The 26,762-nt window shown below is 38.9% G+C and overlaps 1 protein-coding gene across 1 annotated transcript; it reads right to left on the reverse strand.

Moving 5' to 3' along the window:
• On the reverse strand, nucleotides 1-24,396 carry LOC148835305 (phosphatidylinositol 4,5-bisphosphate 3-kinase catalytic subunit gamma isoform). The gene is made up of 11 exons (XM_088916608.1): nucleotides 24,345-24,396; nucleotides 21,214-23,181; nucleotides 16,420-16,485; nucleotides 14,137-14,362; nucleotides 13,910-14,004; nucleotides 12,747-12,893; nucleotides 11,936-12,026; nucleotides 10,389-10,519; nucleotides 7,114-7,225; nucleotides 3,345-3,502; nucleotides 1-1,153 (listed from the first exon to the last, which is right to left on the reverse strand). Exons 2-11 carry the CDS (start codon nucleotides 23,140-23,142, stop codon nucleotides 890-892), a joined length of 3,219 nt encoding a protein of 1,072 aa, XP_088772734.1. The 5' UTR covers nucleotides 23,143-23,181; nucleotides 24,345-24,396; the 3' UTR covers nucleotides 1-889.
• Between the last annotated feature and the right edge of the window lie 2,366 nt (nucleotides 24,397-26,762).

Here is a 26,762-nt window from a genome sequence, read left to right on the forward strand (position 1 = left end):
TTTCTGGTTTATTTTCACCCCAAAGGTGAGTTTTAATTGAGTAGAATGGGGCATCCACACAAATACTGTACACTGTAGGAATATATGTATGCAGGATTTACTACATTGATGGGGAGCAAATCAGAGATAATATCTACTCAAAAACAGTATCTTCTGAGAAACAGGCATCGTGAGATTGATAAGGAGATCCTCTCAAGGCAAAACACTTTGTTCACAAACCAAATGGCATCTTCTTTAAAAATCCAAAAGCGACAAAAGTATTTAATGGGGGGTCAGTGGGGGGTCCTAAGAAGTGTATGCTTGTTACCGTGTGAGACAGAACATTTACTGTAAACCAACTGACTCACCATGGCTAATGACCAAGCATATTGACTTATCTTTTTGCTCCATTCTCTATTCTCTTGCTCCATTTTTAGAAAAGAAAAGTAAAAAGTTAAAGCAATGGGTAGTGCCACATGTTTTCAAAACACTGAAGCTTTTATGAAAAAAAAATGTATTTTAAAACATCGATCTGACAACCAGTACTGTATATTGGCTTCCTCTTCTTCAAATGTTCTTCATTAAGCTTTACATTCCTGCTTTGGGAACAGCCCACATTTTCTGTCACAAGGTACATATTGTACAGTGATTCTTCAGGGTCAAAAATGGCACTACAGCATACAGACAATTTGTAGAGTCTGCATCTGCATTTCTCAGTCTTAAAAAGTGGATTTCAAAGAGTCACTGGTTTTCAAGATTGCAGTCTTAAAGTGGAATGATTTGAGTGTCATGACTTAGCAGCTGTACTGCCAAGCAGAGAACTTTGCTGCATGGCCAATAAGTCTGACAGAAGCCCATTGTGAGTCTGTGTGGGAATGCATTTTCCCCAGGCTGCTCTGAAATCTACTCTTCAGGCCTGTTTGATGCCGACCAGCAAGTGGATCCACCAGTTGGCCTGCACAGTCCAGCCCAGCTGCTCGCAGATATTGATCTGCTGGAGGAAGTGGTCTCGTGCTGACTCCTCATTCCTGCCCACCTGCAGAGCTTCCGTCAGGTAGCGGATGTCTTCTGAGCAGCAGAGCTCAGGAATGCCCGTAACAGTCATGAGAGAGAAGAGAGTGACCAGCAGATTGGAGTGCGAACGAAGCTCCAGGTATGCCCGGATACACGTGTCCTGCAGGAGAAACAGTCAAGCCGAGAACAGAACAAAATGAGATGGTTACAAAACCAGAGGAGACCGCTTGGCCCATCTCCTTCATATGGTTGCTAGTGATTCCTGAGTCCTCAAGCTACATTGAATAGTTTCTTGAAATTATTCCAGGTTTGAACAATGCTTTTAAGAAGCTTTCCAAGATTCTTTGTGTAAAGCTCTGTCTCCAGTTTTCAGTCTTGAATAGTATATTTAATTTCCTTTTTTTCTTAGCTCTTAATTTTGAGTTCCCTGTCTCTGGATGTCTCTGGATGAAGTTCTCTGGATTGACTAGGTTATTGCATTTCAGGATATTTAACAGTTGTACCAAGTCCCAGTGGAATAAGCTACATTGTGCATGCCTGACAACAAACCTTTTTGCAATTTTGAAGCTGTAGCGGCGAGGCTTAATAATAAGGCAGAATTAAGTGTTTCTGAGCTTCCCAAATGAGGCCCCATTTCTCTGTTCATCTCTGTGGAGCAGTCACAGAGAGACCATTAGTGCAGGGTGATTTAAGGTTTCCTAGGACAGCTCCCAAAGGGGGATGCACTTAGCTAAGTCTGGCTATCATGATCAATGGTCATCCACTGGCGCCTATCAGTCTAGGGAGTGCCGGATGGACATCTGGACTGCATTACTAAGTGTCAGGACTAAGTGACTCATATCTCACCTTGATCAACCAATCAGGGACTGGTAGGGCTGAGTAACCCACGTGGGACTCTGATGCCCATGGAACTTTCAGCCAATCAACGAGCTGAAGTTCCTCCAGGTAAAAACAGGCAACACAGGCCTGGAGATTCAGATTCGCAAGATTCAGTAAGATTCTGGAGAGGATTCTGTGGACTGTTCTAAAGGGAATTCAAAAGGAGAATTCCAGGGCAGGACGGCCCAGGAGCAGAAGGCTCCCAAGGGCAGGACATTCTCGCAGCGCGCCTCCTGACCATCCCGAGACTCAGCCCGGACAACCACGGAACGGCCAGTGTGTCCGAGTGCCAGAACTTTCCTTTGTTCTAAGAGTCTAGAGTGGAGGTTGCCAGAGAGTAACCAGCAGCAGGCCTCGTGAACAGGTCGGAACTGTGGAAAGCTGAATCACTATTCAGAACTAGCTCTTCATCAGGAACGACCCGGTCCTCTTCCTAACTTGCTGGGACCCACAGTCATCTTTTCTCCTGTGCACAAACTTTGCTAGTTAAAGCCAACACTAACTAGCCGGTCAGTGAGCATCAGCAGCGCACCGTCGCAAGCCGCACAGCACAACCTGGCACCGAGCCAGAGAGCGCGGATTGGACAGCAACAGCCTGCAACTGTTTCTTTGTGCCCGCAGGAGATCTGAATCCCCAGAGATTGGATGAGTATTCAACTTCAATGCATTACAGCTCGAGAATTCAATTGTTATCCAAACCAGTTGATATCAATTTAATTCCTAAGAGTTATGTACTTGTTTCAAGTATCTAATGTAGAAGTTATAACCAAGTTCATTTATGAAACGGTCTAAATGAATGATATACTGAACGTATGTCCTCTTGATATGTGTAACTCTTCGTAACTGATTGAATATATACCTTTTGTATTCTGATAACCCTCTCGATAAGATCTGTTAGGTTTATATGCATATTCTATGTATTAATAAATGTATCCTCGTGTATTAGTACCTGTGTGTGTGCGTTGTTTGAGTTATATCGCATGGTTGGATTCTAAAGCCATCAAAAGAATCAATTTTGTGATTTACTGCTACAATTAATAATTGTCTCAGTAAATGCCCAAACCCTACAGAACTGGTGCCTTCAGAGAGCCACTATGATTACATATTTGGCGTCCCTGAACGGCTATGAAACACTACAAAGCATTTTTCTTCCTTTTTACCACATTTTACGTTAGAAGTGCTGTTGTATTTAACTTGACACTCCTGTCTCATACACTAGATTCCCAATTCTTGATGTAACTTAAAACTAATAAGCCATGATTAAAAACTAGGTGATGTACAATACACATGTAATCAAAAGGACACCATTGGACTAGATGGTGTTGCCAACTCTAGGTGAAAAAAGCCCATTTCGGGGTTAATCAATGACATTTCATTTTCATCTTGACCCAGATTTTAACTGAGACACACAGTTTTACAGTATTATCATACAGTATATGAAGATGAAACCAGCAGCCTGATTGGCTCCTCACCCTGAATCGCATGAAGTAGAGGCTGGACTTCTTGTTGACTCTGCCCATGACATACAGGAAGTCTGGCGTAAGGACGAAGGGCACTCTCTCCCTGTTCACACCCAGGAATCGTTTGGTATTCCCCAGGATGTGCCCAAAATCAATGTGAAACAGGTTCCCTTGCAAAGGAAAAAAGGTGCAGTCATCGGTGTCAATCACTGCACTCTTAGTTATAGTTATAATTTTCAAGATGCATTTTTTTAATTAAAGGAATGAAATGTCCTTCATCCACCATTCACTGATCAGGTACACAGGAAATAACCTTAATTCAGGATCCTACCATTTCAACAAGCTCTTAATTTTCATTAGATCTAATTCAAGCCCAATCGGTGCTCATTCAGTGCTCAATCCATGTTAAAGACTCCAACAAGCATTTCAGGTATGATAAACATTGGTAAAGGCAGGCAGAAAATTTGGATTAGGAAAAAGGTGAATTAAGGCAGATTGTAACATAAGACAATGATCAAGAGAAATGTAAAGTGACAACACTAATTAAAACTTTAAGAATAAAGCTTCTAACATGCATTCGAATGAGTTTCTTGTATATTTTCATATATGATTGGTGTTACGATTCATATAAAAAAATGCTTTAACACTGTTCACTCTTTGCATTAATGCAAACATCATATCAATAGTGACTGTCATTACACAAGTAAGGAATGCTCTTACTCTCACAACAATCTTTGTTTCCCTCTTCAACAGGTCAGCTGAAATCAGTGTCTGGCTTGAGCATTATTTTCTGCAAAAGTCTGGTTCTATTTCCACAAGAGAACCACAAGATGGCTCTGTTCTCTTCTATCAATTCATTAACCCCTGAGGGGTGTTATATCTGTCTTTTGAAAATAATTTGGCAACCAACTCTTTTTGTTCATAGAACAATGAACATGCAGCTTTTAGATTTTTTTCAGTTCTCAAAAGCTGAACAAATCAGACCCCTTTTTGGTCTTTCAAGCTTTTTACAACTTTAGGGCACTGAAAAAAATTATCTTCACAAGTGAGAAAAGATAGAAGCGGAAGAGTTAAAAATAACAATTTTTATAAGTGGTGCACATGAGGCTTATTACGGAAAAAAAGAGATGTCTTCAAAGCAATTAAGTCAATTGTTTTTTCAAGAGATGGATTAAAATTTTTAAAATATGCTTGGATTAAATTCACTAGTTATGCTTGGTTAGGAAATCTCCAGTCCTTCCCGTGCCACATCTTTCTGAGTATAAGTTAAATACAACACCAATATCACGCAAAGGAAAGACCACTAAAAGCCTTGACAAAGCATGTCTTTAACTGCATCAGCATTTATCATTTCATTACACGAGCTCACTGGCCATCCTCTGCAAGCCAGCTACTCAGAGAGGAAATGTATTTGTCATGATTGTAATCCCTCCCCTTTAGGGGTGCTCCGGCTCTTTCACATTTTAGTTGATTTTGTGCACCTGCTCCCTGTTCCAGCCTCCCTACAAAAGCCAAATGCTCACTCTGATCCGGGCTCTACATTGGAACACGGAATCCTGGAGGCCCGCCTACCACCGAGTCGCCCTACGTCCGCGGCTCGAGGGCATAGGCCTCCTATCGGCATCCCAAACCAGCTGAGTCCGGGACTTGGAGCCCCTGGTCCCGTTACCCCTTTTATCTCCCCGACCCTTCGTCGGATCCCGCTTCGGTTTTTAACTTTGGCATGTCTGTCTTGGATTGGATCACCTGGCTCTGGACTTTAGCCTGCACTGCATTTCTCTTCGGACTCCCCTTGGACTGTTTGCCTGGACCACGCCCCCCCCCCCCCCCCCCGAGCACCTGGTGTCACACCCCCCTGTTCGTCAACCAGCCCTCCTCCCCTTCCGGATTTTGCTGTCTGCATAGGGTCCTGAAAGACGCTTTGTAACAGTATTTAACCAAGACTTCCAAATAATTTGACCAGTGTATTTCTCTATTACCTTCCAGTATGCTTGAGGTCAGGATGTATCTTTTGGTGGCATGTGAATGAAAAAGAAAAACTCTGGGTTTCTTTTTCCATTTGGAGAAAACTTTGAGATGGTCTTGAATCACCAAACAAGTAATGTGTTGATAGCTATTTTCATTAGGTTTTTTTGTAAATCTGATTAAGTACAGCTACCTCTTTGTATTGAACCTGTCATACAATAGCAACTGAGTAAAGTCTAATGCCTTTTTAACTATCAGGAGGTCTTTCGATTGCACATTTCTAGATACCGTAGTCATCTTTTGTCCTTTCAACAGACATTGATAAAAGCAAAAGCATTTGGAATTATTTTACAATAGCTAGCCCTCCTAATCTCTTTCTCAGTTTGCCTTTAAGATTTAGAGTATGTCCTGGAGCTACTGGACTTCAAAACATTAGAGAACCTAGTGCTATTACCTATTAATGTGATAGTATGGAAGCGCACTGTTGCTATCAGTGAAACAAATATTTCATGTGGTATCTCATAATTATGAGATTGGAAATTGTCTCGTAAAGATACGAATGATAATCTGAGTGTATGGACAACCTGTATTACATTGTGCAATAACAGCACCTGAGCTACCAGCAGCTCAGTTGGAACTTTAGGTTTAGCGTTTATGACAATGTCCAGGGCTACAGAATGTGCATGGACTTACTTTCGACTGGGGTTTAGTCATAATGAAATGTTGTAATTTGTATATAATGTGAACACAATCATTATAACCATGAGGACGCTCACACCCTTAAACAAGACATTTAAAAGTATCCTTTAAACCTATCCTTATACAATTGATTCCACTGCTTAAAACAGAAAGTCAACTCATGACAATATAGGTAATGTATGACAATTGTGCTATCACGTGATCATCACAAACTAATGGATAATCTACTACAGTATCTCGTAATTACAAGATAGTTTACTATCTCATAATAATGAGATAACACATTAAGTATTTTTTCCCATCATGCCAGCAATGCTCTTTCTTATAATAGTAGTGCTATTATTATTTCAGTTTTTCTTGTCAGCAAACAAATAAGCTTTTAAAATGTTTTTAAAAATCTTCAAAACTGCTTCTCACATTTCATTTGCATTACTCACTGAAAAGTGTTTCTCAGATGAGATGCTGATTTTGTTTCTGCCTAGAAGATTATTTGCAATGCTGTCTGCCAGCAATAAAAAATCTGAATGGACATACAAATAAATAGAATGAAATGAAAGTTTATCAGTGTTGCTTAATAATCATTACAATGAGGAAACTTTTCTTCCATAGACAACACTTAAATTGAATGTTTTGTGATTTCAATGTTGGGAAAAGCAGCAACTCCTATGTTTTACTGTACAGTATGTGTTTGTGTGTTTTACTGTAGTATAACTGTGCAGTAAGGTGTACAGTCATGGTTAGGACTAGTTTAGTTCTTTAAATGATCTCAGCTAAATAATGGAATTTCACAGTGTTTCTTGTGTAAATATCAGTCTTCTACAAAATCATTGGTATCATTCCCTGCACAAGGTCACATTATCAGACACTACTGTGTTTTTGTGTCCTCCATTCTCTACCTGGTATCACATACATATTGGCCCAATGACAAACTTGCTCATTCTAATATGGTAGGAACTTCCAGTAATAATCTAAGCAGCAAGAAAATGAGAGTCAAGCTTAAATACATGAAGCAGGTAAAAAATCAAATCAAATAACACATTTATAAAACAATGTGAACTTTATCATGTATAATTGCAAATAATTATATCCCAATGAAAATGCCACAGCCTGTCCCTACCTTGTTCTGTAATCATGATGTTGTCGTTATGGCGATCACCAATTCCCAGTACATAGGTAGCCACGCAGTACCCAGCACAGGAAGTGACAAACCTCTCCATGGCTTGATAGAGCTGGAGCACAAATGGCAAAAAGAAATGAGAAACGTGGATGAGAAAAATAGCATCTCAAGCTGTACAATGTTGGTGATTTCTTAATAAAACAAGACTGGGCCTTTTTACAAACATACGGCTTTTACCAAGAAAATCCACCCCAAAAAACGTTGTTGCACTAATATGATTGGCTTTCACACTTCAGCATGGCTGCTTTAATTATCTAATGCACTCTTCCATTAACACACAAACTCTTCCATAAATTATGATTTATGCTCTGATAGTCTCCTTTTTGTCCATGAGAAGGATACTCACCCAAAGATAATCAATGATTATTAATGAGAAATATGAAACTATACCACAGACATGACTGCCTTCACTGCACAATATTGACACTAACACATGTACAGTAAGACACTCATGCTTGTGTCAGGAAGTCTGAAGAAACTGTTGGAGTTTATTTTATTTAAATCTTTTAAATACAAACTCTGAATAATCTTAGTAGCCTCATTGCTCATGCTGTGTGCTAAGGGTAAACAGATTTAGGTTTTGCTGCTCTCATTATTCCTGGAATAAACCTATCTATTTCTCAAGACCGTCAGCATCATTTTAATAATAAAAAGTGAAGAAAGTATTCCTCTTGAGATTTGGCAAAGATATTCAATCATTCAAAATCTTTCTGCACTGCCATTCCACAGTTTGTGTCCACCTTTTTCAAAATAGCTTCACCATTCATTATCTCTGCATGCTGAGAATGATCAATCCACTATGACTCCTAAACCGTTTTTCCCTACTGCTGCCACCAAACATTTCATAATTAGTAGAGAAAAACACATTTTAATCTACAGCAACACATTTAAGAAGAGAAGATTTAACTTTTTGTGTTGAAATCATACACGAGACTACATACAGCAGATATGGAATTCTGTGTAGGATTACTAATTAGCTCTTTGTCCAGTCACAACACTACAGTAGACTGAATGTTTTTAAGCCACGAATAGCTGTTTCACTATTATTAAATCTCTTCTGTATGACTTGGTTAATTTTGACCTCCGATATATATACGGTATATACACTTTAGAATAAACAGCTTTCCAGGTTTACTTAGGAGTTGCAATCGCAATGAATTAGAGTGTGAACATTAAGTACTTATAAACATAGATATACTGTATGCAGGTTGATACTAGACATTAGTAATAGAATAGAAGAAGTGTTACAAATGAAAGGAGGTCACTCAGCCCATTGTGGTCATGTGCAAGAGAATTTAAGAATACCATCTATATTTTTTTCAAAGGATCCCACCAAATCAGCTTCAAGATGATGTGGGAGCTGAGGCTCACACAATACTCTGCATAAAGTGTCTCTAAGTCCTCCAAATTGACTTGATAAATGCCTTTCAGAACTTTAGGTATCTGGATCATCTCTACACATAATCTTCTCTGCCCTAGGCTAAAAATTTCAGTTCTCTTAGTCTTAGTTCGACAAGGATATCCAGCAGCCATATCACCCTGCAACCCACAACTGGCAACCTACTGAAGCTAAGCAGGTGTGAGCCTGGTCAGTACCTGGATGGGAGACCTCCTGGGAAAAACTAAAGGTTGCTGCTGGAAGTGGTGCTAGTGGTGCTAGTGGGGCCAGCAGGGGGTGACGGGGACACTATACTGTAAAAACAGGTGCCGTCCTTTGGATAAGACGTAAAACCGAGGGCCTGACTCTCTGTGGTCATTAAAAATCCCAGGGTGTTTCTTGAAAAGAGTAGGGGTGTAACCCCGGCGTCCTGGCCAAACTTCCCATTGGCCCTTACCAATCATGGCCTCCTAATAATCCCCCTCTATGAATTGGCTACATTACTCTGCTCTTCTCTTCACTGATAGCTGATGTGTGGTGAGCGTTCTGGTGCACTATGGCTGCCGTCGCATCATCCAGGTGGATGCTGCACATTGGTGGTGGTGGTGGAGGGGAGTCCCCATTACCTGTAAAGCGCTTTGAGGGGAGTGTAAGCAATTATTATTATTATATTATTAAGGATGACATTCCCTTCAGAAAAGAAATTGGACTGGCTGTTCTTCCTCGCGCTGCCTCTAGGGCAACAATATCTTTCTTGTGTGTGTGTACACAATGTTCCAGCTGGCTTGTACAGTTTTTAAATTACTTCCTTGGTTTTAAATTCCACACTCCAAGATATTCAAACATTTGTCTCTTCTATAGCATCCCCTTATTGTCTAATTAAAAAAAAGTGAGTCAACATGAACTCTTCATAACGATTTATAAACTCACAAAACATTGAATTAAACAAACTATATGCTAAGTTTTAAGCAATATCGCCCTTCAGTCTACCAGTCTACACTCGCTCTCCTCCAACCCCGATTGACTGATATTACTTTCACACTGGATCATATCTAATAAAACTGTTTTTATTTTAACCTCCCTTTCCCCTCATGTAAATAACTGACATCATCCTGCTTCTACAGGTTCTATTTCATGATTATAACATTTAAAAAGTCTGAAAAACTCTGGAATTAAAATACAGCAGCTCTGCGTAAATTGTATTTGTGCCATATTGTATATTTTCATGTTCCACACTACGAATTGCATTTATTTTACAGTTAGGAAAGAAATCAACTATACTTATGCTAACAGCAGAAAAATAACCGTGAACAGTACAGAGTGTGGACACATGCATTGACTAATTAAGCTCAGTTGAGCTAGATTCTAGAGCTGATTGGGTGTTTTTAATCCTTTTCTTTCCTTCTTCATCTTTAGTGATAGCATGTTGAATTAATGCATGAGGAAGAAAAGTCCATGGTAGGACCACAAAGCAGACTGGAGTTATGTAGGATGAGAATGTATACTACTTTTTAATTTAGTCCATGATTTCTGTTGAATATGATGAAAAGAGCATTATTATCTTAATTCACCAATCTTAAAAAAACATTAAAGTTGTAGGGCCTTCAATATAACCATCTGTCTCAGTCAACATTCACGACGCCTTTCTGACTCAATGCCAACTGTTTGTTCCTTGGGTGTTGATTCTGATACACACACACGACAGAATTTGATGTACAGTATATACTGTACACTGTATAAATATACATGCTGGAAATGTTATATTTCCAACAAAGAAGTGGCAATCGGGAGACCCAAGTCTGTTTTTTGGCCTTCATAAATAAAGTAACAAGCTTACGGTTTCCTCTCGTTCACACTTTGCTTTGAGCCACTCCAACAGGGCATCGTTTTTGAAGGCGCCAGTCGTGCCACCTTTATTCCTCTGAATCGTTGCGATCGTGGTGGCGTCTCTCACTATCTCAATCATGCCTGCCCAGAAAACAGAACAGCAGCAGAAATGTGAACCGCTGCAAAAACCGTGGTTTTCACATCTGTTACAGATTTCCTGTACGTTTGCTGTGTACAGTAAATTCGATACCAGTCATGAGGAATAATGCTTAGGATCTGCCAACAGAGTCATGTTTGGCCCGTGTGTCAATCCATACCTGCTGGAAAGGGGGTAACCGGCATAGGCAGTAAATAAAAATTAAAGTCAAGTTAAGAGATGCCCTAGAAAAGTTTGAGAGACGAGGAATTCAATATCAGAATCACCTCCTTCCATCTGTGTGCTTTCAGTTCGTGATGCTCATTTGATTCTTTATCTTTATAGTCCCATAACCTGTCCTAGGTACTGTATGCTGGGAACAAATGCCCTCTGTGTGAAATATACTCAGCCCACCCTCCAAGGATCCCCAGCCAAAATGTCGTGTCTCTTTGCTTTTTTCTTTCAGCATGGAATAAACCTTTACCTGTTCCTACACATGCTAACACAGCTACCTACTCAGACCTCTGTAGTTTTCATTTTATGCTCTACTAATTTGGCTTTTTATTGTTTTTATTTCTCAGAATATGACATGTAATTGAGCTAAGATTGATTGGTCTTTAATTGCCTGTCTCAGTTTCACCCTATTCCTTGGTGGGTATTACATGTGCACTTTTCAAATCCGTAGGCATAGCCCTTGCTGTAAGAGTTAATGGAAATATCCTAGTTATCCATGAATAAAGTCTTTAATTTCAGTATAAGTGAGAAAATACTTATTGGTACCAGGTTCTCCCAACCCTTTTGTAACTTCAGTCTGTGTTAAGCTGAGATCAATTGGAAAAAAAAATAGGATTGTCTGTTAACCTGTGGCATGTTATTAACTCCTTCCTTTGTGAGCACCTGAGTAAAATAATGTCTTTTAGAACATTTGCCATAATTATTGTATATCTGGGACACCTACTGTATTCTTTTCCAAAGCTCATGCTTGTCTAACACAAATAAATTCTAATCCAGCTTTATCCTACAAGTCAGGAAGGCTGTCTGAAGCACTTATACTGCAAGGTGTGAAGGATACAAAGTCCTCTTCCATTTGCAGACTATGCTTGAGCTCTTAAATGTCATTGGAGTCTATGGGTTAGATGTACAGGAGAAGGTCCTCTGCGAAATCCACTACCAACACCAGGCACAAGATCTGGTAGATGAATGCAAGATCTGTAGAATTTCAGAAATAATGCTATAATGTTGTCTTTTATGGGGTACCAGGGAGAGAGACTTAATACCTTGGGGATCTTTCAAACATGTTACATCAAGCAACACTGGAAGATAGCTGGAAGGCAAGTGCTTAACCAGAGAGCAGCACAATGAATTTTAATATGCAGCTACAGAAGCTGAGAAAGCACACCTAAAAAAAATCCATTGATTACCTATATTGTATCCGGTGGATATGCATCCATATGGGACCAGATTCAGATCCAGGGATTTCTCTTGCCAGATAGAGTCCATGATTAGCAGGGTCTGTAAAATGCAACAGAGTTACCACAAAACTGACATAACGGAAAGCGTCTGAAAACTTGTGAAAAAATCATGTTACAACTGAAAAAAGACTGAAACGCATTCATTATGACCAAACTTATTTGATTTCAAATTTAGTTACGCATAACCTGAATTCTGCATAACAGTGCAATACATTTCCTCGTCAGTATGCTGAAGTTTGAGAGTGGTTAAAACATCAGAAGTATAATATATCCAATCTGCTGTGACACTATCTATTTAAGATGGCTATTCTCTGCATTGTAATTAGTCTGTGATTATGGAACACACAGCCACAGTGGTCCCCAGGATGTACTGTTTGTACCTGAATACTGCAAATTGCTTCTAATAGGTTATATTTGCCCATGGACTAACTTTGAACTTTGTCAGTTTAATTCTTGAATTATTTTTAAATTAACATAGCAACAAAAATGTTCTGGCACTCTCAAAAGAGAGATTATTTATTCAAGATCATCAGCATCAAATAAATAGGACAAAATAGGCAATCTGTGCATACAGTAGAAATCAGAGATGAAAGTGCTCTTGTATTAAACCTTGCTAGAAAAGCAAAATGATGAGTTTGAGTTCACAGGATTAATGCTAGTCAGATGTAGACCTGTTGGCTTGGCAACATTGTATTCTGCCCCCTATATCATGATTTTGCCCATTAAAATGATTGCTCATGAGCCCTGCAGCCTCTCCCACCTGAATGACAAGCATGTCCTGTCGCAGGTCGTCGCCATGCTTGAAGATGATGCCGACAGTCTGGTTGGGTGACTCCTCTGATGTCCAGCAACTGAACTCCAGCCACAGGGGCTTCTTCTTGGAGGCCATTACCTTACATTTCTCCAGCTGTATCTCCAACAAGAGCACAGCTACAGTGAGATGCTGTCTTGAGCGGGGTCAAACAATTGAACTAAACTCTGGCTCAAAAACAAAACAATTTCTTTCACAGCCATGAGAGGAGTGGATAGAAGTACACCAAAAAATGGACAACCTTTTAAGCTGTATGAGTTCATCAGCTGGGGTTCTCTTACATTTTTTATGGCTATCCTAAGATATCTTTGGCAAAACATTCCTTGCTAGTGTTTTTAACATATAATGAAAGAAATGCCAAGGCTTAAAGTAGCCCAAGGACATTACAAATTGTTTTTGAACTGGACATTTGAATAGTTCTATTCCAAAAAACTAGATGACTTAGGTAGAAGCAAAAAAGCGAGTACTGGAAACAGATCCAATTTAGCACATTACCCTACATATACAGTAACTCTAGCACAGTTGCAACAAGATGATGGGCAAAATACCTTAAAATCTATTGCTGGACTATTGTGCAGAGATGATAAATTGTTCGGTGGGGTGTAACCAAACTAATCCTTAGTGGAAGTCTTTTTTAGTCTTCTCTAATAGTTTCACCTCAAAACTTTCAACTATTCAAGCATGTTTAACTTTCAGAAGACCTCCTCCCACACACCAATCTTCAAGCCACTCATCATTTAACATGTCCGAGGCACCACAGTCCTGAGCTGAATGTTCAGCACTAATCAGATATTCCTTATATTTCTCCAGCTATATCTCGTTGGAGGAGTCCCAGCCTTCACCAGCAGCACCCTACCTTCCCAGTTCCGTTCTCGACTCAGCTGACTGTGCAACACAATTCGGGAAAATCCTGGGAAAAGTTGGCTTACAACATACTGTAGCCCTAGCTGTGACACCTGGATCGTAGCATGTATACCTGCTCAGGGCTGAGTGTCTTTACTAGTTGTCTCTTGAAAACTTAGTAAAGACCCCAGAAGAAATCTGCATAACCATCATTTATATACCGTGACGTGGACTAATAAGAACAATAATATCTAAACAAAACAACATACCACAATCTGTCCTGCTATAATGCGAGGGTCATAAGGGACCTGGAAGTTCTGGGGTAGAACGTGGCTTCTCAGCATGTCTTGCAATTTTAATGCAGCTGACGAGAAATGCAAAAATCAAGAGAGAAACATCAAACTAATGTTGCAAACTCCAAACATTTCCAAGCGGAACAACATGGAAAGAAAAGCATATTTGGTGCTCTTTTTTAAAATCCTTAGCATTGACCTACCGGTGGGGGGGAGGTCACTCTTTTCTGAAAAGACCTTCTTGATATCGGTTGCCACTTTGCGAAGGCAGTCCACCATCTGCACCTGCTTGAGGAACCCATCCAGCATGGCCTGGCCGCACCCCATCAGGTAGGCCTCGAGAATCACGGCAAATCGGTCACGGAAATAGAGGGAACCGGTCACTTCACTGCGCATGTACCAGAAGAAGTAGTGTCCAACTCTCTTGCTCTTTTAAAAGACAGACAGAACAAATATATTTTAATATATTCTTAGTTATAGATACATGAGTTAACAAACATGCCAATGTTTCTGAGTAGTATAGGTCCCTTTGGCTTCCAGGCTTTTAGAAACTGCACTTCTGCAATCTATATTGTGGGTGTATAATAGCCTGTCACACAATTCCTTCTCATTTAAAAACAAAAACAAGCAGTTTTGAGGCATTCCAAATAAGTGGCATTGCAATACAATACTAGAGGAAAGTTATTGAGAAGATGCAGGTATTCATAGTAAAGAATACAGAAATTCATTACCAATTTGAAAACCATAAAATATCAAGTGAAATCCCTGTAATGTAACAGTGTGTTAATAAGGTTTCTATATCAGTTAAAATCAATTAGCAAGTTTCCAGAAAGATACTTGATCATTTTGAAGTAGATCAGTTACATAGTTTGACCTTGAGCCGATTAATCATTTGTGCCTTTGTATTATTAACATTCAGTGGCAGTATTGGGGTAGTTTTGGTTTAGAGGGAAAATGTCACCTCATCATGTTATGAATTTTAGACATAAGAGACTGAACAATTTTCAAATTAACAGAAGTTGGCTACAGAGGCTGCATTTTAACAATAAATCAAAAACTGGTGGCCAGCTTCATTCGTGCAGAAATACATTTCACCCTACTACACTTGTATTGCCTCTAGAACAATGACTTATGTGCTTGAAGTAAGACTGCTGTTTCATAAGAACAATTTGTGACACGGGCTACATTTCACCAAGCAGGCACCAACATACATTGAGGTAGCTACAAAATACAGATTAATTTGTAAGAAATTCAATAGCACTGTGTATGGTAAAAGCTGGAGGAGTTTCTAAGCACATCAGGAGTGTACAGTATAAGTGTCTCTAATGCATGTATCAAGCATTGCCCATTGCAAAACAATGTGACTGAATAGTACTTACAATTGTAAGTAGATTACTATAGACAACCCCATATCCAGATCCCGTCCCCCCAAATTCTGATATACATCTGAGCAAAAGCCATATTCTCGATCAGAAATAGAGCCCCAGAGCGGCACATCTTAGTACACAGCACGCTGAAACAGTCCAGCAGCAAGGACCTCAACTTAGAAGCAGCAAAAGCACAGCAGAAAAGTAGACAAAGAGACCAACTTTAGCAGCAGCCACAGCAGCTGGTGACAGACCACAAAAGAAAGGTAGCAAAAATTGCAAACCTGCAAGAGTGGAAGCCACATGACGCACAAGAGATGAACAGAGACATTTAGAAGTCAAAAACAGCCATGAAAAGACCAAATGTCGCTATAGATATATAAAAGCTGAAATGAAAAAAAAAACACTTCTGTGAAAAACAACAGCACAGTCCATCTCAGCGGCCCCTCTCAATGGCTCCAGAAGTCAAATAAAGAAAATTACAAAAAAGGAACAAAATAACCAAGTAGGGGAGAAAAGGGAAGTGAAGTACAACACAATTTGCCCAACATCTGACATGGCCAAGTGAAAGGCAAAGTGGACTCTTCTCACTCAGTTCACTTTCATAGCTATTTTGAACAAAATAACAGTGTGGCATTTTACAGTGGAAAATGGATTTCCCATGATAGGCTGATTGACTGCATGCTGAAAAGAGAAGAAAAGAAACAAAGTTTCGGCTGTGAAGAACACCCTAAGAAGGCTCCACAGCCGAAACATTGTGTTTCTTTTCTTCTCTTTTCAACATGGAATAAACCTTTACTTGTTCCTCTGCAGCCTATGAATACCTGTGTAGCCTATGATGCAGCTACTTACTGATTGACTGCATGGCGAGCACAGAAATCTGTGTTGTCGTGCTGGTCAAGTAGTCAGTCAGCATCACTGGGAATGATCATTTCATGACCTTATAATTAGGTCCTGGCTGTAGCTGGGATGCCACACTATCTTATATACTAAGCACTGCAGACAAGAATATGCTTGTACTGTATTTGTGTCTCCCTAACACAAACACAGATTGAAAACAAACACACACCAGATCACATGATTACTCTGAGTAACATACACATGCAAGACTGAACTTACTCTTAATGCTCTTTGGATGAGGAACCTGGCCAGAAAGCTGTCATGGTATGGTTCCACCTTCAATGTCTGAAAAGGAGAAAGACAGTGTTATGACTTCTACATCTCTAGGAGACAGCAGGAGTGGCAGCTGCTGCCTTTTTCATTTCCATTTCTTTGGAGGAAAATTTTAAAATGAAACCATATAACACAAATTACCACACACTTAATTTGATTCAATTTAGCCCACTTAATTAAAAATGGAAAAACAGTCCTGCAACTGAAGTCTGTGGAAAAGTCTCAGGTTTGGATATTTCTTACAGCTTCAGCTATGAATACAGACCAAGCAACAATAAACTACTCTAAAAAAACAGTATATTTATAAGTAAGAAATAAGACTTATAAATAGATTCTTACTGTTATTTGCTCCATACAAGCTCTGAATATTCCTCTGAAATTGTCATTTATCCGCTAAGGACAAAGGTGTTGATTAAAGCATTATTAACTTATCAATCCCGTTGCTTCTGTTGAAAAGCTGTGGTAAAGATAAAAAAAATTCTAAGAAACTTCAAGCAGCCTATTCGTTGAAAAGTGATCTTACGCACTGGAAAAAGAACTAGAAAAATGTAATATCTCAAAAATATTAAAGCACTTTGTAAAACCTTCATCTAAGGTGCATTTTGTCACATTTTTTTGCTGAATCAATTGAAATAGAACAAGAATGCAACTTGATGAAAAATATAGATGAGCAATATGGCACATTTTGTTCTTTATTAGCTCCTGATTCGATGGAACAGTGTGAGGCAAGTTTGACATACAGTACATACAGTATAGATTTGCCTCCCAAAGCTACAAATCTTTTGCCATCAAGCTGAAATAATACCTTATTTATTTTGGTCCTCACTTCCAGGTTTTATTGCCCCTTGTTTTGCTTAATAGACCTCTTCATTGAACTACTTTATTTTTTTAATTCTTTATCTAAATAAATATGACAATTTAGTCCCATTAAGTTCCCATTAATAATGATGACCTGGAGAATACCAATCTATACAGCAGGGCATTTGCTGGAGCAATTTGAGTGACGTTTCTTGCTCAAATTGACCACAGCAGCATCCCACCCCAGTTTCAAGCCCATGACCTTTCTTTACAGAACCCTAAATCATTACTCTGCATCGCTGCCTAGTGTGATGTACTGCACTTCTTCATTTGATCTGTGCTCCACAAAATTTGCCATTTGGAAGTCGCTTATGAATCAGTTAAGGTAAAATTAGAACTTTGTACAGTTGCAGGGTTGAAAACAATTCATAAGTTATATTCATGAAGTATTTGTTGGATCTGGGGTTCAATTCAATAATGAAGAACTTAGCTGGAACAAAAACCAAAAGACACTGGGCTCTTGGGATGCCCTGCTCTTGATGAAATAAAACCACAGAAATAATATGCAAAACAATATGAACTTTTGTTTTCTCAAGAACCCATAGACCTCTAATCACAAATTCTTCTTGAAAACAAAAGGGTTCTCTCAGAGCCAGGAATTAAAGCAATAAAACCAGAGCAGAACAATATTATCCACCCATCCAACCATCGCCTGACCAGTTCTTTCAATTCAGGGTCACAGGGGAGCCAGAGCCTATCCCCACAAGCAACAGAACACCAGTCTATCACAGGACAACACTCACTCACAGCTAGGGCCAATACCTTTTCACACATGTCTTCTGACTGTGGGAGAACATACAAACTCCATGCAGATAGCACCCCAGGTCCAGAACTGGACCCAGGGCCCGAGCACTGCGAGGCAGCAATGCTAATCACTGTGTCACTGTGCCGCCCCTCAGGACAACGTTATGATAGTCTTAATTGTTTAAGTGCTTACCACATGGTGTAAAACCTCCAGTTATAATGGGATTATAATTAATACTGGCCAGCAGCCATATCACCCTGCAGCTCACTTCTGTCAACCCACTGCAGCTAAGCAGGTGTGAGCCTGGTCAGTACCCGGATGAGGTCGAGAGAGTGGAACTGCCCCAGTGCAACTGCTTTCTCACTTCAAAACGCTCTCCTGCACAGGTTTCTTCATGCAGCTCATCTTCCAAAACAGATGAGCTGCACAAAGTACAGCTGTCATCATCGGACATGATGGACAACCATCACCATCATAATTACTACTATAAAGAATTATTATAATATACTATTAGGAAGACTTGTTTGAATCAAAATACAAATAGCTGAGTCCTTTGTTACTTTACTTCAGAATTAGATACGTTATATTTATGTCTTAGCTTTGGTTACATAGTACATAAGTAAAAATGCACAAAAACACTTTAGAGCGTCCTACCGTATGCTGAATGTACCAGAAAATTAACAAAACAAATATTCAGTGTTTATAAAAATCAGATGAGTGTCATAAAAAACCTTTTAATGTTTTGTTATTTTTTTTTAAGATATGCATCTAAAAATACTGCAAGACATTTTTTATAAAAAGAAAATATGAATAACCAATAAAATAAAACTCTCTGAATTATTTCCATAGTCACATTCTCTTAATGCACGTTTATGCTTTTGTTAATATTGCTCTATTCTGTTCAAGGCAAAATTCTATGATACTCTTTTGACACCAGAGATAAGAAGCTCCCTAAAGGTATTTGTGATTTCTGCAGTGAAGATTTTCTGATTGAGGGCTGAAACTGTAGTGAAGAGCTCAACATCTCTGCCAGACATTCGTATTCGGCACTGTCAGAGTGTTACCAGCAGAAAGGAAATAATGTAATGTCTGTCAAGCTGAAAAAATTGGCTTCTATAATAGATGAATATAAAAATCGCAATAATCTTTCAAAAGTTTATGATGAAACCAATAAAGAACAGGTTTGTTGCCATGGGATATTCAAGAATTGAAAACTTTGTCATGCATGTTAATCACAAAAGCAAACGTGATGAAATCGAACCACAGAAATTTTATGTAAAACAACATGAACTTTTTTCTTAAGAACCCTACAAGTTGTGGAGAAAACTCCACTGGCACTGACATTTAACAATAAATATTTCTGTACATTTGGATAGCCCTTGAATACAAATGTATGATTTACAAGAGAAACAATATAGGGGGATGTGAAACGCAGACAGATAGCAGAACCAAGCATTCCTGGGAGTCAAAACATTATCCAGAAAAGGTCAGAGATCAGATCTGAGGAGATGTAAAATTACCAGACATGGACCTCATTGCCTTATTTACTGTACCTCAAGAAATATAGCTTTAGCAGAAACAAGTAAACAAGTAGAGTACTGTATGTAAGCTATCGTGTTGTGGTGGCTCCAACACATTTTAATAAGTTTATGTTCGGAGGTAGTTTACTGAATAGTTATCACTCCAAGTGAAGCTTGGGCAGGGGGTGTGTGAGATGTCTCTACAGCAGCTGCAGTGCATAAAGTTGAAGAGTTTCCAAATTCCTGTGTCTTGAGAGTTATCTTCCCCACTACACCCTTTTCATCCCTAAGGGTGAAAGCACCCACCACAGAAATGCAGCCAACCCCCACCCCACAAGTGACATGTGGTAACTATTACACACAAGCAGCTCCACTACAGGTTGTGGAGAGACGAAACTGCTTTACTAACTGAATTAAGAAGGAACTTTAAGTAGGCTGTATTGTGCAAGCCAAGAGTGAAATTCATACAAGACATTAAGGATCACATCCCTACTGAAGGAACCTATGACTGTTAGGATTTAACAATTAGGTCCTCAAAAACTATTTTACTGTTTTGTACACTCCCGGCTCATCAAGGTTTCTTCAAGGTCTCTTAAGTGGAGGTGTAACTCATGTATCCTACAATACATGTGATTTAACAACATGAAAGGGAATAGGGTCTTAGCTGTAGGGTCTTGGTTAATTGCCCCTAACTGCCAACTTTTTGACCTTGTTTATACCTTATATGATTAAAAAAACTGCTACTGACCAATCATAAATGCATGTTTTTGTATGAAAATTTAATTCATCTTCAAGAGCCTCATCAAAACATCAAAGCCTGTTGCTGTTCTTAGGAAAGGAATGAGAGATGAGGTTAACCTGTTAACTTTGTCTGTCCTCCTTTCTTTATGACAGTAAAGAAATATCCAGCTTGGTTTACCGTAAAGTGGTTTACTGAGAATAGGGTCTAGCACTACCTTTCATAAAGTGCCATGAGATCTTTCAAGACACAGAAGTCAAGACCTCAGCTTAACATCTCAAACAAAGGATGGCACATCCTACAAGACAGCACAGTTCATAGTTAATGTGCTTTTAATATTTTCAAGAACCCTCGATTTATGTCTTCCAACATAACTGTAGAATACACTGATCCTTACATGATCGTGAAACCTATAGCATTAGATGCAGACCTGTTTGGTTAACAAAACATATGTGAGCCGCCAATATGTAGTGTTGTATTATCTAACCGATCATATTAATCAATCCAATCGTCAGGAACTCCTCATCAGTGAAATAATATACTCCTCTAAAATTCGTACAGATAAAAGGATACTAATTTCATACTACAAAATACAGATCTATCAAGAATAAATGTCATCTTAAAATAATGTCTAAAGGGTTCAATATTAGGCCACCAGAACAGAATTTTTCTCTTTCTGCACAAGGAAGGATTAAGCATTGTGTGAAAAGAACAGAAGCATTTTCCTCAGCAGTGAATATACATACACATAAAATCTTGGGTTCTTTACACGCTGGCTTTGAGCCTTTACAATAATGAAGTCAGCCAAGTCAGGATTGGCTGTTGAAGAGACCTGTCATAATTGTAAAATAAGTCAAATACAAAGGAAAAGCATTAACCTGTACGAGCTGGAGCAGGTATCTCAGGAGCTCATTGTTTGTCAGTCTCTCCAATTTCTTGATCGCCATTTGCCTGACCTCCTCATCAGCATATTTAATGCTGAGCAGTTCCAGAGCAACGGAAATATCCAGATCATGTGGGTCCCAATTGTGCAGAAGCCAGTGGATGTCCCGTACTGTGTCAGGATCACACCAGTTAATGGTACTCAGGAACTGCAGCAGATGGGACCCATACTGAGAACTTTCCTCCCTAAACCGCTGGAGAATGCCTTTGTGTGACACAGCTGAAGGTTTTGAAGAAACATCATCTTTTGTCAGAGAGGATGATACTGATGACGAGGAAGAAGGAGGTGAGTCCCGACTATGTGGTAGGACAACAGGGAAACTGTATTTGTCTAATATGATGGTGATAGCCATGGAGTTAACCAGATCTGGATTGGTTGTGGAAGAAAGCTTGTCAGCTTCAAAGGTAAACATTTCCTCTTCTTGTTCAGGAAACGGCCACATGTGGAGAGTGTGTTGCCCTTGTCTGAGGAGACACCTGTGGTCAATTAGCAAGAGGTTCACAAAGTACAAAGCCTTTTCCTTGCCCTTTGGGTAGTCTGACAACTTTCCTCCGGGTGGGGGTGACTTGTTTTCCTTCGTCGAATTGCCATCAATATAAATTCCATTGATGCTGAAGCCCAGTTTTGAACCTCGTGGCAGGTTTTTAAGCAGCATATCAAACTCCAGCCACACATTCCAAAGAACTTCATCCTCAAAAGCCTTGGGCACAGACCGGACTGATGACACCACGTTCTTCCCATGAAGGATGAAAGCTTCGACGTAAACGTACTGAGGAGCTTTGCCAGGAAACTGAGGGATGTCAAATCCAAGCAACTTTACTCTGAAATTCCTATTGCAATCCCAGAGGGAGATCATCAGGATGTCATCAACTTCTTTGTTGGCCAGAGTGAGATCCCTGTGACTATTGAAAAGTCCAGTGAAGCTGTCCACTAATGGCCAGTCCTCTATTCTAACCTCATCCTCTTGGAATGAAAGCACTGGGAGCACAGACAGATGAATTCCCTCTTTAGTTTTAAGGCACTGCCGAACCCAGAGAAAATCAGACAGTGCCCACTCTCCTGTTAAGAATTCTTCTCTCCCGCAAACCTTAAGCGTCAAGTCAGAGGCTGCATATTCCATAGCCGAACCTCTGTCAGACATCTTCTGCATAAACATTTCAATCAGAGCAGAAGGCCGTTCCTTTAGGTCTGCCTTCACACTCAAGCTCACTTCATTGTAATGGAAAGTAATGGGTATCCTACTGTTAAGCATGGTCTGCTGGTCTTTTGGGAGAGGAACTGAAGCAGTCCAAGGCTCAGTGACATATTCCCTGGGGTTACGGTTACGGAGTTCTATCTTGCGAGGAGATGCAAATTTCCTTCGGGCAAAACTCAACTCATCCAAGCGATCAACAACAGTCTTGTTGAGGTCATGTCCGATCAAGTAGGCAAGGTTACTGTGGAAGGTTTTGCCTTGCTCTTTACCTTCAGAAGTGGGTTTCACAAAAATTTTACCCATTTTTATACCTTGTTGGTGCCAGTATCTGACCGCCTCTAAGGTCCTCAGGATCTGATAGTCATCGTAAATTTCACACCAGTCTGGTCCTCTTGTGTAAAGGAGTTGGTAGCACTCGGGGTCGAGGACATGGCAGATGTCTGGGTGATGCCCTTTCTCCTGTGCCTGAACGCAGATGCGAAGTCGGAGTTGGCGCACATTCTCTTGAGCTGGCAGTTGCACAATGAGAACCTCATTGGAGACATTAATTCCTCTCTTTGTTGGCAAAACACAGGCAAAAGTCAGGATGTTATCTGGGTCAGAGGCTTGTGGGGAGACTGCCTCAAAAGCAGAATCATTTTCATCTGCAAGATCCAGTGTTCGCTGCATTTCGACGTCTGGATGAAAGGTCAGCCCTGGAAACCGTTCCTGGAAGAGCGGAAGACCCCAAACATTATCTGAGTTCCTTATACACTTTGTTTTCTGCCTCTCTGAATTGTTTAGAGCTAAAGGGAATCGTGAAGAAAAACAAATATTTTTACAACCTTTTTTTAGAGAATTTAAAAAAGATTTATGTTCCGTGATAAGAAATGAAAATACCATATGTAAATATCTTAAACAAACATAAACAGACAGGGTCTGTTTTGAATTTTTTTTTTTAGTTGTATCGGGGAAAAGTTGGTTTCAAAAATTTTCCAAATGAAAGATCCTTTTGTGCCCGTTTGAAGTAGACTCATGAACTGCTACATGAAAGATATTGTATGCAACGTCCTGTGTGCATGGAGCTTGATTCTTTCATGCATAGATAATTAAAAATGATATGAACTATTTCCCACATGAACAGCTTCTAAGAGCCTATTAGAATAATTCAATAAAAGGGAAGCTATTTCTGCACTCTATTGTAGAATGTTCCCTGTTCTTTGTGAATTAGACCTTATTGACCAGATTTTCTCAATGTACTACGGAACAAATACACAATTTCAGATGATTGAAATACAAAACCAATTACATTAAGTTGCATTTTATGGAAGCATTTCTTCTGTTATTCCAGTTTTTAGGTATTGAGGCCCCAAACTCTGAAGGTAACTCGATAAATGCTCGAAAGTGTAGTTGATAGCGAAAGGATTTTGTAAAAGTGTTCTATTGTAATTTACTAAACAAATATATACATACAGTATAGGATCATCACCATTAAGCAATTCACAGTTATCTAAAAGTGCTTATCTATATTTGGACTTCAGTCATCAGGACTAAACACATTAATCATATTGTAATAAAGCTCCATACAGTATTTTAGTCCAAAAAATATTTTTGTAACACAACCACACTTAATATTGCACAGTATCTTCCATTGAAGAATTTAATTCACATAGTATAAGATCCATAATTGATAGATATTGTTATACTGTAATTCTTCTATAATCATTAAAGAATGATTAAAAAAAAATAACAAATCTTAATTCTTAATTATTCTAAGTAAATGCCTTATTACATTGCAAAAATAATACATTCGTTAATTTATAGAAATTAAACTGTATGAAATTTTTGGTTATTTTTTTGTGTGATCCTAATTTTTCAGGCAACAGGCTTACCTTGCAAAATGTAGTTTCCTAATGCCTTTTCTGTGGCTCAACTGAGTGGAAGTACAGTACCAGTCAGCTGATCCATTCCCGTTTGCCACTCACATGGAGTTTTTTTAACTTCCTCATTCCCTAGTAAATTATTACCTGAAAGACTAGTTCAACAGAAGAAAAATAACTCCCTACTTCCTTTATTTTATATTGCATAAAGGTTAATGTCAATTCCATGGTACAATATACTATGTGAGGGCTTGAGAGCTACACAGAATATTGCTTCAAATACAAAAGCTGCAACAATCCTTTTTTGTAGCACAGTGTTATAAGGTCATAGAATACAAGATTTTTAGGACTTCACACTTTTGTTGGTTCAGGGCCATTCAGAAATAGCATCCAATACACAGGTACTGTGTATTTGCAGACAAATGTATTTAGGCAGAGGAAAAACCACAAAGGAAGTAATCTCTACACTTAACTGTAATTGCAATTACCCTATCCTACGAATTAAAGTAGAGATGCAGCTTTAAACAAAAGAATAAAAAACAAACATCCTGTATTAAACTAAATGTTAATTATTGACAACTATGTTTAAAGTAAATTTAATAGTTGTTGTGCAATAAATAATCGATGAAAATAAACTGTGAGATCTAAAAAGTAAAGCAAATATCTCAAATCATCAGCAATACAATTTAACAATGGAGAACGTGGCAGAAAAATAGTTAAATAATTTGGTACAACCAAAGAGTGTTGCGTTGTCAGTTATCAACAAACACAACATAACAGAATCTACTTCAACTAATTCCAAGTGTGGGAGACCAGGAAAGGCCACATAACGTGAAAGAACTGTTTTAGCAGCCCAGCAAAATCCTCAGATTACAGCAGACCATTGCACACAATAACAGAAAGAATATTGGCTAGAAATTCAAGGGAACAATTCAAAGAGAACTTAATGAGATGACTATCAATAGGTGAAAATGAAGACGCAAAACCTGTAAAGCCTGTGTTATGTCCTTGTTCCATGCCCCCAAAACTATTCCACCATTTTGTGCTGAGTTACAGACCCTGATTCACCTCTGATCTAAATGGAGGCTTACTTGTCCATCAAGAGGAGCCGGGGGTGGCGCTTAAGAGATTTAACATGGCCGTCATAATGTAGCAGTTAGTAGTTGTTTTGTAAAATCTGGGCTGAGCTGTCGCAGCTGGATTTATCTTATCTTATCTCAGTCTTATTCCTACTAAAACCATTAGTGAGGAATTTTCTAGAAAACTAGAAAATACTTTTGCTATTTGTTGTCAAATGTTTTGTCCACTTCTTTTGCAAATATTGTATAATTTGTGAAATGGGTACTGTTTCTACCTTTCTTCTGTCACTAGTAACTGTTGAATTGCAGGAGGATCAGTGAGTAATGCAGAATACAGTATCTAGAAACTGTGTAGTCACATTGCCCAGAGTTGCAGGGCTTATTAGGTGATTGTATCCAGCAGGATCTACTGTAGCAGGAACCATAAGCGTTCTGCACAGTCTACAAAAAGTTTTGGGAAAAAGGGTAAGATTGCGGTTGGCCAGGCCATCTCAGTCCCCACAGTACAGTTGAATCATACCAATATGTTGTGGTTTGCTTTAAAAGCTGCTGTTGAAAAGAGGAAACCAAACTTAAATACCGATCTCAATGAGGAACAGGAAAGTCATCTCACAAAGGATGCTGGTAACTGCCTTCAAAATGCAAAAATGATTGGCAAACTAATGGAAGCAAAGGGTGAGCACAATGTCCTCAATGTACAATAAAAAAAATATTTTTTCTTGTCATTTTTCATTTCACGCGTGTTATGTATGTAACACTTTCTACCCAACCCAATCTCTGAATTTCTAACTGTAGAACAAGTGATTGCTTTTCAGTTGTTCTTCCTCAGGTTTTTAACAGTTCAAAATTGTTTGTGTCAAATACTGCTAATGTTCCCATTTCCTGTCGTTTGTAACTCGGGAAGATTTTTAAAAATGAGAATAGTGAGACAGCACATTAAACATTCTGAAGAGAACATATACTTCTTTGTAAAGAATTGAAAGAAAATGTGCTTTAGAATCCTAGAATCCTTCAGGTTATTTTCATACATGAAAAATGAAGCAAAATAAGTGGATTAGGTACCAAATACTGTAAATACTATACCTGAAAAGAAGTAGAAAGTAGAAAAGTAGAAAAAAGTATATTTGTGTATTTTTCCTCTCATTTATATGATCAAGCTGTGAACAAAGTGATGACTCAGCTAATAATGAAGAATCCAGTGATTTTTTTTTAAATTCAAAGATAACTGAGAAACCAAATCATTCTAAAACAGAACATCAATAAATCAATTTATTTACACTTCTAAAGAGGCTTTTAATTTTGATTTTTTTTCTTTCTGCATATATAATAAATGCACTGGCTTTGACTTACG

This window comes from Atractosteus spatula, chromosome 5, assembly GCF_055471065.1.
Source record: "Atractosteus spatula isolate fAtrSpa1 chromosome 5, fAtrSpa1.hap1, whole genome shotgun sequence".
Lineage (NCBI taxonomy): Eukaryota > Metazoa > Chordata > Actinopteri > Semionotiformes > Lepisosteidae > Atractosteus > Atractosteus spatula.